This window comes from Myxocyprinus asiaticus, chromosome 26 (genome assembly GCF_019703515.2).
Source record: "Myxocyprinus asiaticus isolate MX2 ecotype Aquarium Trade chromosome 26, UBuf_Myxa_2, whole genome shotgun sequence".
Taxonomy (NCBI): domain Eukaryota; kingdom Metazoa; phylum Chordata; class Actinopteri; order Cypriniformes; family Catostomidae; genus Myxocyprinus; species Myxocyprinus asiaticus.
The window spans coordinates 7300458-7320421 of NC_059369.1; the positions used below are offsets into that span (position 1 = coordinate 7300458).

Below are 19964 nucleotides of genomic sequence, written 5' to 3' on the forward strand. Positions count from 1 at the left end.
CACAGTTAACAGTGCATGTCAGAGCACAAATCAAGCCATGAAGTCCAAGGAATTGTCTGTAGACCTCTGAGACAGGATTGTATCGAGGCACAGATCTGGGGAAGGGTACAGAAACATTTCTGCAGCATTGAAGGTCCCAATGAGCACAGTGGCCTCCATCATCCGTAAATGGAAGAAGTTTGGAACCACCAGGACTCTTCCTAGAGCTGGCCGCCTGGCAAACTGAGCGATCGGGGGAGAAGGACCTTAGTCAGGGAGGTGACCAAGAACCCGATGGTCACTCTGACAGAGCTCCAGCGTTTCTCTGTGGAGAGAGGAGAACCTTCCAGAAGAACAACCATCTCTGCAGCACTCCACCAGTCAGGCCTGTACGGTATAGTTGCCAGACGGAAGCCACTCCTCAGTAAAAGGCACATGACAGCCTGCCTGGAGGACTCTCAGACCATGAGAAACAAAATTCTCTGGTCTGATGAAACAAAGATTGAACTCTTTGGCCTGAATGGCAAGCGTCATGTCTGGAGGAAACCAGGCACCGCTCATCACCTGGCCAATACCATCCCTACAGTAAAGCATGGTGGTGGCAGCATCATGCTGTGGGGATGTTTTTCAGCGGCAGGAACCGGGAGACTAGTCAGGATCGAGGGAAAGATGAATGCAGCAATGTACAGAGACATCCTTGATGAAAACCTGCTCCAGAGCGCTCTGGACCTCAGACTGGGGCGAAGGTCCGTCTTCCAACAGGACAACGACCCTAAGCACACAGCCAAGATAACAAAGGAGTGGCTCCGGGACAACTATGTGAATGTCCTTGAGTGGCCCAGCCAGAGCCCAGACTTGAACCCGATTGAACATCTCTGGAGAGATCTGAAAATGGCTGTGCACCGACGCTCCCCATCCAACCTGATGGAGCTTGAGAGGTCCTGCAAAGAAGAATGGGAGAAACTGCCCAAAAATAGGTGTGCCAAGCTTGTAGCATCATACTCAAAAAGACTTGAGGCTGTAATTGGTGCCAAAGGTGCTTCAACAAAGTATTGAGCAAAGGATGTGAATACTTATGTACATGTGATTTTTTTCGTTTATATAGTAATTAACTGTGTGTGTTTAGAAAACATAAAATAACTAAAATACACACGTAACCTTTAAATGTCCAAATACATTTTTGGGCATCTGTACTTGCACTTCTACATACACACAAAATGTTCTGAAACATTGTGCTGTTGTGTTCATGTGGGCGACACAAGCTTGCAATATTGCTCCTCCCCATTCTCTCCATTCCGTAAAAGTAATTTTTTAAAGAACTGCCATGTCTGATAATGTTTGTCATTTTGCCAGAGCTCAAGCCTCGAGGTGTGGCGGTGAATCTGATTCCGGGTCTGCCAGCCTACATCCTGTTCATGTGTCTGCGGCATGCTGATTACGTTAATGACGACCAGAAAGTGAGATCTCTGCTCACCTCCATCATCAACAGCATCAAGAAGATACTCAAGGTCTCCACACATATTCACATACACACGTCTATACTGCAACACTACTCAACTGATACTCTTTACAGAATAGTATTGAAAAGGCAGAATAACATGATTACCATTTTTTACCCCCTTTGTTTTATCTACAGAAACGAGGAGACGACTTTGAGACCGTTTCCTTCTGGTTGTCGAACACATGTCGTTTTCTGCACTGCCTGAAACAGTACAGCGGAGATGATGTGAGATCTCAGACATGGATTGACTTTTCTCTCTCTGTCTCACTTTGGGCACTTACACACTACACAGATATGAGAGTGACAGCTGCATTTACAGTTGAAGTCAGAAGTTTACATAAATCTTAGCCAAATACATTATACTCAGTTTTTCACAATTTCTGACATTTAATCGTAGAAAACATTCCCTGTCTTAGGTCAGTTAGCATCACTACTTTATTTTAAGAATGTGAAATGCCAGCATAATAGTAGAGAGAATGATTTATTTCAGCTTTTATTTGTTTCATCACATTGCCAGTGGGTCAGAAGTTTACATACACTTTGTTAGTATTTGGTAGCATTGCCTTTAAATTGTTTAACAAATGTTTTGGGTAGCCTTCCACAAGCTTCTCACAATAAGTTGCTAGAATTTTAGCCCATTCCTCCAGACAGAACTGGTTTAACTGAGTCAGGTGTGTAAACCTCCTTGCTCACACATGCTTTTTCAGTTCTGCCCACAAAATTCAGATTGAGGTCAGGGCTTTGCGATGGCCACACCAATACCTTGACTTTGTTGTCTTTAAGCCATTTTGCCACAACTTTGGAGGTGTGCTTGGGGTCATTGTCCATTTGGAAGACCCATTTGCGATGAGCTTTAAAATCCTGGCTGATTTCTTGAGATTTTGCTTCAATATATTCACATAATTTTCCTTCCTCATGATGCCATCTATTTTGTGAAGTGCACCAGTCCCTCCTGCAGTAAAGCACCCCACAACAAGATGCTGCCACTCCCATGCTTCATGGTTGGGATGGTGTTCTTCGGTTTGCAAGCCTCACCCTTTTTTCTCCAAACATAACGATGGTCATTATGGCCAAACAGTTCAATTTTTGTTTCATCAGACCAGAGGACATTTCTCCAAAAAGATCTTTGTCCCCATGTGCACTTGCAAACTGTAGTCTGGCTTTTTTTATGGCGGTTCTGGAGCAGTGGCACCTTCCTTGCTGAGCAGCCTTTCAGATTAGGTCGATATAGGACTCGTTTTACTGTGGATATAGATACTTGTCTACCTGTTTCCTCCAGCATCTTTACAAGGTCCTTTGCTGTTGTTCTGGGATTGATTTGCACTTTTCGCACCAAACTACGTTCATCTCTAGGAGACAGAATGCTCTCCTTCCTGAGCGGTATGATGGCTGCGTGGTCCCATGGTGTTTATACTTGCGTACTATTGTTTGTACAGATGAACGTGGTACCTTCAGGCATTTGGAAATTGCTGCCAAGGATGAACCAGACTTGTGGAGGTCCACAATTCTTTTTCTGAGGTCTTGGCTGATTTCTTTTGATTTTCCCATGATGTCAAGCAAAGAGGCACTGAGTTTGAAGGTAGGCTTTAAAATACATCCACAGGTACACCTCCAATTTAGTACACCTCCTATCAGAAGCTAATTGGCTATTTGTCTAAAGGTGTGACATCATTTTCTGGAATTTTCCAAGCTGCATAAAGGCACAGTCAACTTAGTGTATGTACATTTCTGACCCACTGGAATTGTGATATAGTCAATTAAAAGTGAAACAATCTGTCTGTAAACAGTTTTTGGAAAAATTACTTATGTCATACAAAAAGTAGATGTCCTGAATGACTTGCCAAAACTATAGTTTGCTAATATTAAATCTGTGGAGTGGTTAAAAAATTTGTTTTTATGACTTCAACCTAAGTGTATGTAAACTTCTGACTTCAGTTGTATTTGCTGGAGTGAATTGCAATTGCAGTGGCAGTAACTATACCAGTTTATTGGGGCTCAAGCATGGAGGACAACAATAGTTTAACCTATTTTGTGTTAGCTATTTTTTTACAAACTAGCATTAATGACCAGATTGTTGACTAATTGTCTGGCAATTGTTATTAAACCACCATCAACTGAGTTTGTTTTGTTATGCTCATTAGGTGGCTACTTTTAAAGATTATGCTCTCTCTGGACTGTAATGTACAGGTTATCCTGAGACCGCAGGGCTGCTAAGAGAAACTACAGTGGAAAGAGACAGACTAGTGTCAAAATGAGTTAATTAAATTAACATCTAGTTGTTTTGTTTTGTTCTGTACACACTAACAGGAGCTAAAAATGAAATGTTTTTCATTTCGGTTCATTCAGAGCAAAAACTGTAATTTTTTCATTCCGGTTCAGAGTTCTGCAGAATCATTTCCAAAAGGTTACTAGTTAGAATAAAATAAAAGAACGGTTAATAATGTTCTTTTTAAAATGACAGTACTCTATGCTCAGGGGTGGTGAATTACTAATTACAGTGTTGCCAGATCTCGCAAGAGAAACAAGTGAACTGGTCTGGAAAAACAAGCCCAAAATAAGCCACTTTCCTCATCAAAATAACTGAAAATAAGCTATTTTTTTTTTCTTGTGTGGTGGATTTATCACCATAGAAATCATAACAAGCATACAGTTATTTAACAGTATTATTTTAATTACAGATCTGCTTCTGAGTCAAAACCCGGCATCATCAAATCTGTATTAATGCATCATATCTAACAATAATTCAGTGAAGACTTGGAAACAATTGAGAAATGTACTTTTTTGAAAAGTTCTTCATTCACAGAATTTGACATCCACAACAGGCAATTAGGCAAAAAAATGTGTGATGCAGCAGTTTCCTTCAGGTTCAAAGCACATGTTTCATTTTTTCAGGCAACATGAAGAGGTGTAGATCCAACAATTTACTGTGATAAACCCTCTGGCCTTTAATTTCATGAAAAAATCATCAGAACAAAATTAACCGGTTATAATCTGTTACCAGCATTTAAAAATAATGTTTTCACTGTGGAACAATTGAAAATCACTTTGTTCCGGTTGTTGGTAATGTTCTACTAAAAAAAGAAAAATCATTTTCGGTTTTCTTTTTCGTTCCTTGAACCATTTTAATTCCCTGCACACCACACATATTTAAAGGAAATATGGTCGTCAGTACCTGAATTTTTAGACAATGAATTTGGTTCTAGAATGCGCTTGTAGAAAACTTTGTACCTGTTATTATCAGGCCGAATATTGAGGATGCATTAGATGCTGACTTGTAGGCAAGAACCCGGTACTACAGTGGGAGACGAAGGACATTTATCGTTGTGATTTTCCTTGAGAGTTTCCCGCTATAAGCTCACGAAAGTCTGACGGCTCGTGAGAATCTTTATACTCCGTCAATTATTATTATTATTTAATTTTTTGGCATCATTTTAATAAAGTAATAAACACATGGAGGAAACTAGTGTTTACTGAATTTATTTTTTTAACATCTCAATAGTCCTGCAAAACCTCACTGGTGTGATTATAATAATGCTGTCACTGGTGTGATAATGCCAGTAGTTCTCTCACAGGCTTTAAATGTGCTGTGACGGTCAATTGTGCAAAAGGAAGATTGCAGCACATCTCAAAGCTTGCAATAGATGCGTTCTACGTTCTCCTGTCCTTCCAAGTTCAGTCTTCAAAGGTAGCTTGTCAAGACTGGTCTTCATAAGAATGCAAGACCATTCTCTGCATTCTTTGCATTGAAAAACATCCAGAGATTCTAATACTTCCTTTCTATGGCAACACTCATAACTCCAAAGCATATTCATGTACGGCTTTGTTGTTAATTACAGCAACATACAGAACAAAGAAAGCTCTCCAGGCAACAATGGCATAATAAAATGGCATATCACACAGAACTAGATAAGTAAAGTGTGTCAAGCCAAACTTTGATGTTGGCATGGCAAAGCCTTCTCTGAAAGTTTAAACTACTTTTAAATGTTTGAAGTTTGATGGTTATACAGACGTTACAGTAAGACAAACAGCCAGCTAGCCAGATAGTCAGACAGACTAGCGGATGGATGGATGGATGGATGAATGGTTGGATGAATGGATGGATGAATGGATGGATGAATGAATGGTTGAATTGATGGATGGAGGATGGATAATGGATGGATGAATGGATGGTTGGATGGTTGGATGGATGGAGGATGGATAATGGATGGATGGATGCATAGTGGATGGATGGATGGATAATGGTTGCATAGTAGATGGATAACGGATGGATGGATGGATGGATAATGGATGGATATATACATGTAGATGGATGGATGATAGATTGATGGATAGAATGTATTTACGAATTCTACAAAGTAGTCTACAAATAAAGTGAACTTCTTTGTAAACATTGTCTTATTGCTATTGCCGCCATTCTATAAAAGCAATAAACCACTCGAATCTACGACTGCTTTGTGTCATGCCTAAGAATACACCACCTCCCCCGCTTTACCTGTGGTCAAATCAGTGTAATGCATGGCCTCGCATCTACCGCTTATTGCTTTAGTAAATAGGGTCCAAAAAATTTTGTGATCAGATTACTCAAACCCCTTTCTGAGGTGGTCCGCATGTGGTCACATTGCATTGGTAGTATAAACTCTAAAGTGTCCTGATGCATTCCAGACAACAATGAAGGACTGCCTACTCGAAAAACACACAATCACCATGCCAAAACAAGAGTTTTAAATTTTAAGGTATGGCTTTAATACAACCATCCAATCAGAAAACTTGGAGAAGCCCAAACAGTTTTTATAAATTTGATCAACATGCAGTAACAGTGATGTAGTAAATACTCTATGTCGTCATGAAAGCAAAGACCCTCTTCTCGAAGAATCGTGGTGTAACCAAGACCTTTTTGTGCACAGAACTGGATTAAAGACTCAGAATGTGACAACTGTATTTAATTGCAGTGTGAATGTGTCAACATTCTCTCTCTCTGTGTGCAGTGGTACTCAAATACTCTCTCTTTCATCTGTCTCCAGCAATTCATGAAGCATAACTCCCCCAAACAGAACGATCACTGTCTCTCCAACTTTGACCTGGCCGAATACCGGCAGGTTCTGAGTGATCTGGCCATTCAGATCTACCAGCAGCTCATCAAGTGTATGGAGAACATCCTGCAGCCCATGATCGGTGAGTATGTGACCTTCACTAAACTCTCACTAAACACCTGCAATCCAGTTTAACCAGGAACAAAATTAACTGAAGTGATGTGGTTTACAAATGGGGTTGAGTTAAGGGAACTAAAGTATCAATATGACAGTTTAATGAAACTAAACTTATATTTTTAAGTGTAATGATGAAACAGATTGCAGTTAAACATGCATGATAAATCCGAATATTGCAAAGCCTTTGATGGAATCATTCGAATTGACGTGAGAACATCATAACAATGATATATTGATGATGCAGGCAAATGTCTTGAGGTCATGAGACTGCCCTGGCAAATTATGTCATTGTTCTTCTTTTTAGTGCAAACATTTAGCCCTTTCCATGTTAATTAGACTTACTATATATAAATATAGTGCCTTATTCACAAAACACAGCACTATTTGCCTGATGCAGTAAACATTTAGCTGTTATCACCCAAGGAAAGTAGATGATAATCTAAATTTTATTTAAAAGAGATGTTTGTGTACATTTTATTTTTATTGTGGTAGCAGAAATTAATTAAATAATGATCAAATGATGGAGAAGAGCATTATAACCTTGTATATATCCAGATGTGCTCTGTAGTCAACCGCACTATCGGCATGTTTAAGAGATGATTCAGTTGTCTAGAATACAATAGTAGAGTGATATATATATATATATATATATATATATATATATATATATATACAATGTATATACACTGATCAGCCACAACATTAAAACCACTGACAGGTGAAGTGAATAACATTGATTATATTGTTACAGTGGCATCTGTCAAGGGGTGGGATATATTAGGCAGCAAGCGAACAGTTAGTTCTTAAATTTCATGTGTTGGAAGCATGAAAAATGGGCAAGCGTAAGGATCTGAGTTACTTTGACAAGGGCCAAATTGTGATGGCTAAATGACTGGGTCAGAGCATCTCCAAAACGGCAGGTCTTGTGGGGTGTTCCCGGTGTGCTGTGGTTAGTACCTACCAAAAGTGGTCCAAGGTAGGACAACCGGTGAACCGGCGACAGGGTCATGGGCGCTCAAGGCTCATTGATGCACGTGGGGAGCGAAGGCTAGCCCGTCTGGTCCGATCCCATAAAAGAACTACTGTAGCACAAACTGCTGAAAAACTTAATGCTGGCCATGATAGAAAGGTGTCAGAACACACAGTGCATTGTAGCTTGCTGCGTATGGGGCTGCGTGGCCGTAGACCGGTCAGAGTGCCCATGCTTACCCCTGTCCGCCTCCGAAAGCGGCAACAATGGGCACGTGAGCATCAGATCTGGACCATGGAGCAATGGAAGATGGTGGCCTGGTCTGATGATTCACATTTTCTTTTAAATAATTTGGACGGCCGGGTGCGTGTGCGTCGTTTACCTGAGGAAGAGATGGCAGCAGCATGCACGATGGGAAGAAGGCAGGCCGGCGGAGGCAGTGTGATGCTCTGGGCAATGTTCTGCTGGGAAACCTTGGGTTCTGGCATTCATGTGGATGTTACTTTGACACGTTCCACCTACTTAAAGATTGTTGCAGACTACGTACACCCCTTCATGGCAACGGTATTCCCTAATGGCAGTGGCGTCTTTCAGCAGGATAATGCGCCCTGCCACACTGCAAAAATTGTTCAGGAATGGTTTGAGGATCATGACAAATAGTTCAAGGTGTTGATTTGGCCTCAAAATATTCCAAATCTCAATCTGATTGAGTATCTATGGGATGTGCTGGACCAACCAGTCCGATCCATGGAGGCCCCACCTCACAACTTACAGGACTTAAAGGATCTGCTGCTAATGTCTTGGTGCCAGATACCACAGGACACTTTCAGAGGTCTTGTGGAGTCCATGTCTCGACGGGTCAGAGCTGTTTTGGTGGCATGAGGGGGACCTACACGAGACTAGGCAGGTGGTTTTAATGTTGTGGCTGATTGGTGTATACTGTATGTATATGTGTGTATATATATTAGGCATGTAACGATACACAAAGTTCACGATGCGATACGATGCATAGCCTCACGATACGATACAATACGATATGAGCACTCACAAATGTTTCTCTCAAACTTATTCAAGGTTCGACATAAATGTCTTAGGCACATTAGATGTTTCACAAAAATATTTGTCTTAAGATGGTTTATTTTAAATCTTCTGCATTAGGAAGTAGCAATTTTTGGATTTCCAAACATTCATTTTGCAAATAGAATAGAATAGAGTCATGCTGCATAAGGTACTGTATGGCTCTCAAAACTGTATCTGACTGTATTTATCCTTCTGTCTTCTATCGTTAGTCTCTGGGATGCTGGAACATGAAACCATTCAGGGCGTGTCTGGGGTGAAGCCCACTGGTCTCCGTAAGAGGACGTCCAGTATTGCTGATGAGGGGACGTACACACTGGACTCCATCATCCGCCAGCTGAACACCTTCCACTCCATCATGTGTCAGCACGGCACTGACCCGGAGCTCATCAAACAGGTGGTCAAACAGCAGTTCTACATCATTGGAGCCGTCACACTAAACAACCTGCTGCTGCGTAAAGACATGTGCTCCTGGAGCAAGGGCATGCAGATCAGGTGTGTGCACATGTACAGTGGCCCCCCAGAAGTCTTTGAAAACTTGAGTCACACTTTAAAATGGTCTGAGTGGTACTGCATTAGAAAACAAAGTATCAGAACTAACTTCACTATTCTAGCCGTGTAGCCATGAGGTGTCGGTTACATTGAAAAAGTCAGAAGTGTATGTCCAATTAGTTTAGGATTCAGATGTTAGCCATATTTCAGTTTATGTCCAGTAATCTTATGTCAAGTGTAAGGGTTCATGTGTTTGTGTGTTCAGGTATAATGTTAGTCAGCTGGAGGAGTGGCTGAGAGATAAGAACCTCATGATGTGTGGCGCTAAAGAGACGCTGGAGCCGCTCATTCAGGCCGCTCAGTTGCTGCAGGTGAAGAAGAAAACTGATGAAGATGCTGAGGCCATTTGCTCCATGTGTAACACCCTCTCTACTGCACAGGTAACATACACACCCATTAGGGTTGAGCAAAATTCAGAATTCAAGACTTGGCTGCCTTTTAAATCATCTTGTGGAGTTTGACAGGAAATGGAATTAACTGAATTGCATTTAAAAGAACACAATCACTCAACAGTGGAATTTCATTAGCCAATGCCAATGTGACAAATGATAGTTACATCATTTTTTTAACATTTTTTTTTACTAATTATGCAGAATACATTTTTTCCCCCAAATGAATGGACATTTCTTAAAATCAAGACTATTAACAGTCTTCAAAATAGATTTGGTTTTTGCCATATAGCACCACATTGTTTTCAGATAACTTGTATTTTTAAAACCTAAAAATAAATATTTACATCAAAATCTGAATCTATTGATTGATTATATAATTAAATATATTGAGCAAATTAGAGCATTCTGGGAAATGAAGTGTCCTTCAATCATTGTCCATAAAATGAAAGTTAGTTTCTTAAGTATAATGAAAAAAAAAAAAAAATATATATATATATATATATATATATATATATATATATAATTTACAGTATATATAATAAAAAAATATAGGTGGCATTTCAGACATATATTATTCATATCTTATATTTATAATATAAAAATTTTCTGGAAATATATGTTGTATGCATGTTAACTTGTTTATGGGTCATTCTTTTTAATATATATACACTCACTGAACAATTTATTAGGAACACCTGTACACCTACTTCTTCATGCGATTATTCAAATCAGCCAATTGTGTAGCAACAGTGCAATGCATAAAATCATGCGGCTACGGATAAGGAGCTTCAGTTAATGTTCACATCAACCATTAGAATAGGGAAAATATGTGATCTCAGTGATTTGGAGCGTGGCATGATTGTTGGTGCCAGACGGGCTGGTTTGAGTATTTCTATAACTGCTGATCTCCTGGGATTTTCACACACAACAGTCTCTAGAGTGTAAAGAGAATGATGCGAAAACCAAAAAACATCCAGCGAGCGGCAGTTCTGTGGATGGAAATGGCTTGTTGATGAGAGAGGTCAACAGAGAATGGCCAGACTGGTTCGAGCTGACAGAAAGGCTACGGTAACTCAGATAACCCCTCTGTACAACTGTAGTGAGCAGAATAGCATCTCAGAATGCACAACATGTCAAACCTTGAGACGAATGGGCTACAACGGCTGAAGACCACGTCGGGTTCCACTTCTGTCAGCCAAAAAACAGAAAGCTAAAGCTGCAGTGGGCACAGGCTCAGCAAAACTGGACAGTTGAAGACTGGAAAAACGTAGCCTGATCTGATGAATCTCGATTTCTGCTGAGGCACACAGATGGTAACGTCAGAATCTGGTACCAATCAATCATCGCTTAAATGCCACATCCTATTTGAGTACTGTTGCCTATGGAGGACCAAATGTGACCATGTAAAAATAAAATAAAAAATATATATCTTCAGATAAATGTAAAAAATGAAAAAGTGCACATATCAATACATAAATAAATGTTAAAATCTGACATACATAAGCATTTTTACTTTTATTTCCTTATTTAAGTATAATTGCATTTATTTATTTCCACATTAATTTATTTACACATTTATTTATTCCCTTAATTATTTATTTCTACATTTATTTCCACATTTATTTATTTCCATATTATTTTAATTTCCACTTTTATATATTTCCACATTTATTTATTTCTGCATTTCTGTGTCTGTATGGTAATGAGGGGGGCGTGCTTTATCCCTGAGGCATAGCAGTCAAACTCAGAGTGCTCTATAGTGGAGCTTGGAGGCCACAGTGACATCTTGTGGTTGACAAAATGGAAAACAATTGAAACATAGTCACAAATGGGTGTGGGTATGCATTAAGATACTGTAAAATGTATCATGGCTGTGAGTTGAGCAAGTTTAATAGGAAATTAATGTTCTGTATTGAATAAATGACGTAGAGGTGTTATATCAAAATCTTATACCAATACTGTTTAACAAAATGTATATCTCAGTACAGACTCTTTTAAAAATCCCTGCTGGGATTTCTAAAATGCCTGGGTGCGCACATGAAAAAATCCAGTATCATATTTAATGATGTTGGCAATAGGAGCTTGCTGAATTGGTATAGCCAAACTAGGCAGCTTGGCTCACCAAGGGTGGTAAAATGGCGGGGGAGAGATAGAGAAATGTGCTGAACACATTTGAAGAAATATAGTAAAATATTATAGCTCAGTAGGTCCTTATAATGCAAGTGGATGGTGATCAGACTTTTGAAGCTCCAAAAATTACAGACAGTCAGCATAAGCGTCACCCACACGACTCCAGCGGTTAAATTAATGTCTTCTAACACGATAAGTTTTGGTGCCAAGAAGATCGATATTTAAATACTTTTTAACTCTAAATCTTCACTTCCGGTCAGCAGTAGTATGCAAATGTGATGGAATCGCATTGGCATGTTCACACGAGAACTGATGTACATGCGACACGTGGAAGAGCAGCGCTGTTTACAGCTGAGTAGGAGGAATGCTGTAAAGAATCTTCATTGATTTTTGGTTTATATCTGTATTTATCTGGTTGTTTACTCACAATGGTGCGTTTGTGTGCTTATCCTGGATGTCTCGAGAGAAAAACGGCTGTAACATGCCAGCGCAAATTCATTACACGAGAGACGTGTACGCAGCGCTCTCGTGAATGCATATATGGCTGCTGACCGAAAGCGATGGTTTAGAGTTAAAAAGTACTTAAAAGTACTTTAAATATGGATGGATGACGTTTATGCTGACTGTGATTTTTGGAGCTTCAAAAGTCTGATCACCATCCACTTGCATTTTAAGGACCTACTGAGCTGAGATATTTTTCTTCAAATGTGTTCTGCTCAAGAAAGAAAGTCATACATACCTGGGATATCATGAGGGAAATAATGAGAGTTTTCCCTTTAAGTTAAGCAAACCCTTAGTGGCAATATTCTTACAATTATATCTACATTTTTCTTGAAGGGATAGTTTACCCAAAATTCTCTCATCATTTACTCTCATGTCATCCCAGATGTGTATGACTTTCCTTTATCTGCAGAACACAAAGGAAGATTTTTAGAAGAATATCTAAGCTCTGTAGGTCCATACAATGCAAGTGAATGATGACCAAAACTTTGAAGCTCCAAAAAGCAATCCAATCCGTTTTGGGTGAGAACAGACCAAAGTATACAGTTGAAGTCAGAAGTTTACATACACTTAGGTTGAAGTCATTAAAACTCACTTTTTAACCACTCCACAGATTTAATATTTGCAAACTAGAGTTTTTGCAGGTCGTTTAGGACATCTACTTTGTGAATGACACGAGTAATTTTTCCAACAATTGTTTACAGACAGATTGTTTCACTTTTAATTGACTATATCACAATTCCAGTGGGTCAGAAGTTTACATACACTAATTTAACTGTGCCTTTAAGCAGCTTGGAAAATTCCAGAATATGATGTCGTGTCTTTAGACAATTAGCCAATTAGCTTCTGATAGGAGGTGTACTGAATTGGAGGTGTACCTGTGGATGTATTTTAAGGCCTACCTTCAAACTCAGTGCCTCTTTGCTTGACATCATGGGAAAATCAAAAGAAATCAGCCAAGACCTCAGAATTTTTTTTTGAACCTCCACAAGTCTGTTTCATCCTTGGGAGCAATTTCCAAATGCTTGAAGGTACCACATTCATCTGTACAAACAATAGTATGCAAGTATAAACACCATGGGGCGATGCAGCCATCATACTGCTCAGGAAGGGGGCGCATTCTGTCTCCTAGAGATGAACGTAATTTGGTGCGAAAAGTGCAAATCAATCCCAGAACAACAGCAAAAGACCTTGTGAAGATGCTGGAGGAAACAGGTAGACAAGTATCTATATCCACAGTAAAACGAGTCCTATATCGACATAACCTGAAAGGCTGCTCAGCAAGGAAGAAGCCATTGCTCCAAAACCACCATAAAAAAGCCAGACTACAGTTTGCAAGAGCACATGGGGACAAAGATCTTACTTTTTGGAGAAATGTTCTCTGGTCTAATGAAACGAAAATTGAACAGTTTGGCCATATTGACCATCGTTATGTTTGGAGGAAAAGGGTGAGGCTTGCAAGCCAAAGAACACCATCCCAAAAGTGAAGCACAGAGGTGGCAGCATCATGCTGTGGGGGTGCTTTCTGCAGGAGGGACTGGTGCACTTCACAAAATAGATGGCATCATGAGGAAGGAAAATGATGTGGATATATTGAAGCAACATCTTAAGACATCAGCCAGGAATTTAAAGCTTGGTCACAAATGGGTCTTCCAAATGGACAATGACCCCAAGCATACCTCCACAGTTGTGGCAAAATGGCTTAAGGACAACAAAGTCGAGGTATTGGAGTGGCCATCACAAAGCCCTGACCTCACTCTGATAGAAAATTTGTGAGCAGAACTGAAACAGCATGTGCGAGCAAGGAGGCCTACAAACCTGACTCAGTTTTGCTGGCCAAAATTCCAGCAACTTATTGTGAGAAGCTTGTGGAAGGCTACCCAAAACATTTGACCCAAGTTAAACAATTTAAAGGCAATGCTACCAAATACTAACTAAGTGTATGTAAACTTATGACCCACTGGGAATGTGATGAAAGAAATTAAACCAGAAATAAACCATTCTCTCTACTATTATTCTGGCATTTCACATTCTTAAAATAAAGTAGTGATCCTAACTGACCTAAGACAGGGAATGTTTTCTACGATTAAATGTCAGGAATTGTGAAAAAGTTTAATTGTATTTGGCTAAGGTGTATGTAAACTTCTAACTTCAACTGTAACTCCTTTTTCATTATAAATCATGACATCAGCAGCCTCATTAACAGTCATGATTTCAAGTTCGAGTATACTTCCTAGCGCCATCTTGCAATCTGTGCATTTGTCAAGCACTAGGAAGTGTAATCGAGCTAGAAATCATTATCATGCCTAGAGACTGCAATGGCAAGATGTAGTGAAAAAGAAGTTACATTTTGGTCTGTTCTCACCCAAAACTGGATCATTTCAGAAGACAGATTAAATTACTGGAATCGAATGGATTACTTTTATGCTGCCTTTATCTGCTTTTTGGAGCTTCAAAGGTCTGGCCACCATTCACTTGGCATTGTATGGACCTTCAGAGCTGAAATATTCTTCTGAAAAAAAAAAATTTTGTGTTCTGCAAAAGAAAGAAAGTCATACACATCTGGGATGGAATGAGTGTGAGAAAATGATGAGAGAATTTTCATTTTTGGGTGAAATATTCCTTTAACTTAAGAGATTCTCTGCAACTGGATCAAGTTCTTTGCTCTTGCAATTCAAGTTATATTTGCATATATCTAATTTTGAAGAGAATTTGCAAGTAGACAGCCATCCAAATAAAAGCAGATAAAAGTCTTGTGTGGTGCAGGTAGGACTGGAATAGATGCCTGTCCAGGTTGACACTGGTTAAGGCCAACATCTGTAAGTCCTCGGCATTCAACTGGGGCTCACAGAAAAACAGAAGACCTGCAATAATTTATTTATTTATTTATTTTTAAATGCAAATCAAAAATTGCCATATTACCCACTTCAGTATCAAATCTTATCTGGTCACAGAAGTATTCCCAATACTATAACAATTCTTATGATGCCTTTAAAACTCTATACAGCAGTGGTGTAGTAGTGTCTGAAGAGCTGGGCATACTGTGAATTTATGAAAGACCCAACCCCCACCTGATCTCTAAAATTAATTTACATTTATATACAATACATATGTAAAATGTGTAAGAAAGATGACTGTTGGAATTATAGTCCCACATGAACTTACAAAATGTATATGAGGGTAAGTTTCTTGCTGGCATGGTGTAGTGTACACTACTAAGAACAGTGGAATGGTACTTTATATTAAATATGTATTTAAATTAATAGGTGTCATTAATGTTCCTTTTATTAGGCTACTATGAAAATTGTTAATCATTTATTATTACTCTAATAAACTCATTCATAATATGCAATAAACTGTTAAGCATTGTAGCTAATAAGAGTGTAGTAATGTTCACGTTAACAAGTTATCTAGTATTACCATATATAGCCTACATAAAAATGAATGGTTGTTTTATTTGTGTACTATTATGTGCTTTTCTGTGTATAGTGAAATTGTTTTTGTTCCTACTTAATTGAAATTATTTGATATCACGAGAAAAAGGTGCCACCGACAGCAGTAAATGGCACAAAAAAAAAACATCAGAAACTAGCAGGGGTGCAATAACATGCTGTATTTTCACAAGGTTTAACTGCACAAGTTACATTTAAATGTATATACATACATTTACATTGAGCAGGGAAATAAATTTGCAGTTCAAATTATGGTTACTCCAGGGATGTTTATGCATCAGACGCTGGAAATGTCCCGCCCCTTACTGAAACAGAAAATATTATTGGTTAGCAAATATCTAATCGCGTCTGAAATGAATGTTCTGATTGGTGAATCAGCTTAGTCGGACTGTCTGTCTTACCAGTGCCATCAGTTGCACTCCCACTGCTCCTTGCGCATTAAGAGAGAATCTTTTTACACTTGAAAATATATATATATATATATATATATATACAGTACTGTGCAAAAGTTTTAGGCACTTGTGAAAAATGTTGCATAGTGAGAATATCTTCAAAAATAATGCCATAAATAGTTTTCATGTATCACTTAATGTCATACAAAGTCGGTGTGACACCTTTGCCTTTAAAACAGCACCAGTTCTCCTCGGTACACCTGGACACAGTTTTTCTTGGTTGTTAGCAGATAGGATGTTCCAAGCTTCTTGGAAGTCTCAACTGCTTCTGTCTCTTCATGTAATCCCAGACTGACTCAGTGTTCAGTGGGGGGCTTTGTGGGGGCCATGACATCTGTTGCAGGGCTCCCTGATCTTCTATTCTAATCTTTTCTATTTGCAAAAGTAATGTTTGGGAGCCTAACATTTATATATTGACACACTAAAGCTGAAGATATAAATAACCATCTTAAGACAAATGTTTCGTGAAGCATCTTATGTGCCTAAGATTTTGCACAGTAATGTATATATACACACAAGTCACTCAACGGTGCTGCGGCATCGCGTTAGTTGATTGAAAGTTCCGGGTCAAAAGACTACTCGTTCTGGTGGCCATACGTATCATCACTTATGTCAGGTGTGCATACACAAAATCCTAAGGTAGATAGGTGGGCAGACAGCGTATGCTCTAGACTACTACTAGACACTACTGCTATAAAGGTTTTTGTATCCTGGGCGACACAACATTTGAGAAGCTGAAGCGAGGAGCAGTGAGTACGTTGGCCAAATTTCTGTGAAAATAATTGAAAATAGAATCCCTACAAATACTAAGGTCATGTGACTCTGTATTAAAACTGTGGCATAAATTCACAATCTTAATTTAAAGTAACATGGCAGCATTGTGAGAAATCCAATGACCTCACAGCAAATGTTCCTTCCTTTTACATGTTGTTTTCATGAAACTGCCAATAAAAGAAGTATGTTGAAGAAAAAACTAATAAAAATTAATATGTTAGAAAATAGCAATAAATTAATTTGTTTTCATGAATGAATTTGAGGTATTTTTATGTTCTTGCCCTTTTAAGGGTTAATGATCAGCAGGCTTACAAACTATTTTTGAAGTGTTTTTTTCTGGAGTATGTGCGTCAGTAAATGTACAGGCAACATTTATTTCCATTGACATCTGTTTTTTGGTTTGCACCATATTAGCTTGCAAAGGTGGAAAATTGTGATCAATGATGAGAAAGACTTTGATTTTGCTCTGTTGAGACATTCCTCCCTAAAGGTAAAAAAAAGACATCAATCACAGTGAAACTGCATTTCAACAGTGGGTCATTCCATAATAAAATCAAATCTTATGAATGTAAATTCTAGAATTATAATTCCACCCTACAGTATATCAAACATTATCTTGAGATATTTGGCATTACAATACAATACTCAGAAAGAATACCACTGTATCCTGTATTTGAGCCTCTTTGGGGTGGATTTACTGGAAAGACAATCCCTACATTTTTATTTTTTTATTTTATTTAAATAAATTGCAGCTGAAAAGTTTCAACAATGCAAAAAAAAGTTATTGTCTAAAAACTATTACCTCCTGAAGCATGAAGCAAATGAAACAGGGGTAAGGCACTGGACGTCTCTCTGAAATAGAAAAAATTGACATTATTAAGCAGTATTATTAACAGTCCCACAGCTAATAATAATCATAAAATCATCATATTTAATACTTTAGGTAAAACACAATTTATAGGTACAGCAGATGACAATGTATGTTATATTGCTGTGAGACATACAATTGTAATATTATAAAGATAACTTGAGATGTCTATCTTTGCTCATTTGGACCTCTGTGAACATTAGTGCAGAAAATGCCACAAGGTTTGTCCCTAAAATTAAAATACAGTCACAGTCTTTGAGAAAGTAATGACAGTTTTAACATTTATTCACTTTGTGTATTATTGACTCAGTATGACTTGTGCGGCACCACTGCAGGCTCGCAGTGTCAAAGGACATTTATGGACTAAAGTTAAAGTTTAGAGAATATGAGTGAAATTGATCATGTTGAAGTTGACCATCTACAACAACTGAAATGAGTCCAACATTGTGAATTATCTAAATTGACCTCAGTTACCGGCTGCCTCACGGAAAACTGGGCAGTGTGCAAATAGGGCGTTTAATTACAAAATTACCAAGCGGGAATGTTTTTAAAACACTGAGGGATAAAACAATTCAAATCTAAAATGATATTCAATGATAGACTGACAAAACTTGAATAAAAATGATGAATAAAAGAACTTTTATGCTTACCTTTTTCTAGCGGCGCATCCACTGACGGTTGGCCCGGTGTAGATTCAAAAACACGCATGCGCAGAACTCCAACATCTCTAACCAAGATTCAACATAGAACGAACGTTAAGATTTTGACCAAATTGGTCAGCGGTACATGTTGAGGAATGAACCTCATTCCGACGTTGAATATACAGTACAGTACAGTGGATCCGGAAAGTATTCACAGCGCTTCACTTTTTCCACATTTTGTTATGTTACAGCCTTATTCCAAAATGGATTAAATTCATTATTTTCCTCAAAATTAAAAAAAAACAATACTCCATAATGACAACGTGAAAGAAGTTTGTTTGAAATCTTTGCAAATTTATTAAAAATAAAAAAATCACAAGTATTCACAGCCTTTGCCATGACACTCAAAATTGAGCTCAGGTACATCCTGTTTCCACTGAACATCCTTGAGATGTTTCTACAACTTGATTGGAGTCCACCTGTGGTAAATTCAGTTGATTGGACATGATCTGGAAAGGCACACACCTGTCTATATAAGGTCCCACAGTTAACAGTGCATGTCAGAGCACAAATCAAGCCATGAAGTCCAAGGAATTATCTGTAGACCTCAGAGACAGGATTGTATGGAGTCACAGATCTGGGGAAGGGTACAGAAAAATTACTGCAGCATTGAAGGTCCCAGTGAGCACAGTGGCCTCCATCATCCGTAAATGGAAGAAGTTTGGAACCACCAGGACTCTTCCTAGAGCTGGCCGCCTGGCAAACTGAGCGATCGGGGGAGAAGGGCCTTAGTCAGGGAGGTGACCAAGAACCCGATGGTCACTCTGACAGAGCTCCAGCATTTCTCTGTGGAGAGAGGAGAACCTTGCAGAAGAACAACCATCTCTGCAGCACTCCACCAATCAGGCCTGTATGGTAGAGTGGCCAGACGGAAGCCACTCCTCAGTAAAAGGCACATGACAGCCTGCCTGGAGTTTGCCAAAAGGCACCTGATGGACTCTCAGACCATGAGAAACAAAGATTGAACACTTTGGCCTGAATGGCAAGCGTCATGCCTGGAGGAAACCAGGCACCACTCATCACCTGGCCAATACCATCCCTACAGTGAAGCATGGTGGTGGCAGCATCATGCTGTGGGGATGTTTTTCAGCGGCAGGAACTGGGAGACTAGTCAGGATCGAGGGAAAGATGAATGCAGCAATGTACAGAGACATCCTTGATGAAAACCTGCTCCAGAGTGCTCTGGACCTCAGACTGGGGTGAAGGTTCATCTTCCAACAGGACAACGACCCTAAGCACACAGCCAAGATAACAAAGGAGTGGCTACGGGACAACTCTGTGAATGTCCTTGAGTGGCCCAGCCAGAGCCCAGACTTGAACCCGATTGAACATCTCTGGAGAGATCTGAAAATGGCTGTGCACCGACACTCCCCATCCAACCTGATGGGGCTTGAGAGGTCCTGCAAAG

At 39.2% G+C, this 19964-nt stretch overlaps 1 protein-coding gene across 1 annotated transcript in view; it reads left to right on the plus strand.

Moving 5' to 3' along the window:
- Positions 1-19964, plus strand: part of myo5aa (myosin VAa) — a 141262-nt gene that overhangs the window by 114550 nt on the left and 6748 nt on the right. The window contains exons 34-38 of the mRNA XM_051656695.1: positions 1333-1487; positions 1616-1705; positions 6502-6652; positions 8947-9229; positions 9492-9666. Of these exons, the coding sequence (XP_051512655.1) occupies positions 1333-1487; positions 1616-1705; positions 6502-6652; positions 8947-9229; positions 9492-9666 (854 nt within the window). The remainder of the gene's footprint in view (positions 1-1332; positions 1488-1615; positions 1706-6501; positions 6653-8946; positions 9230-9491; positions 9667-19964) is intronic.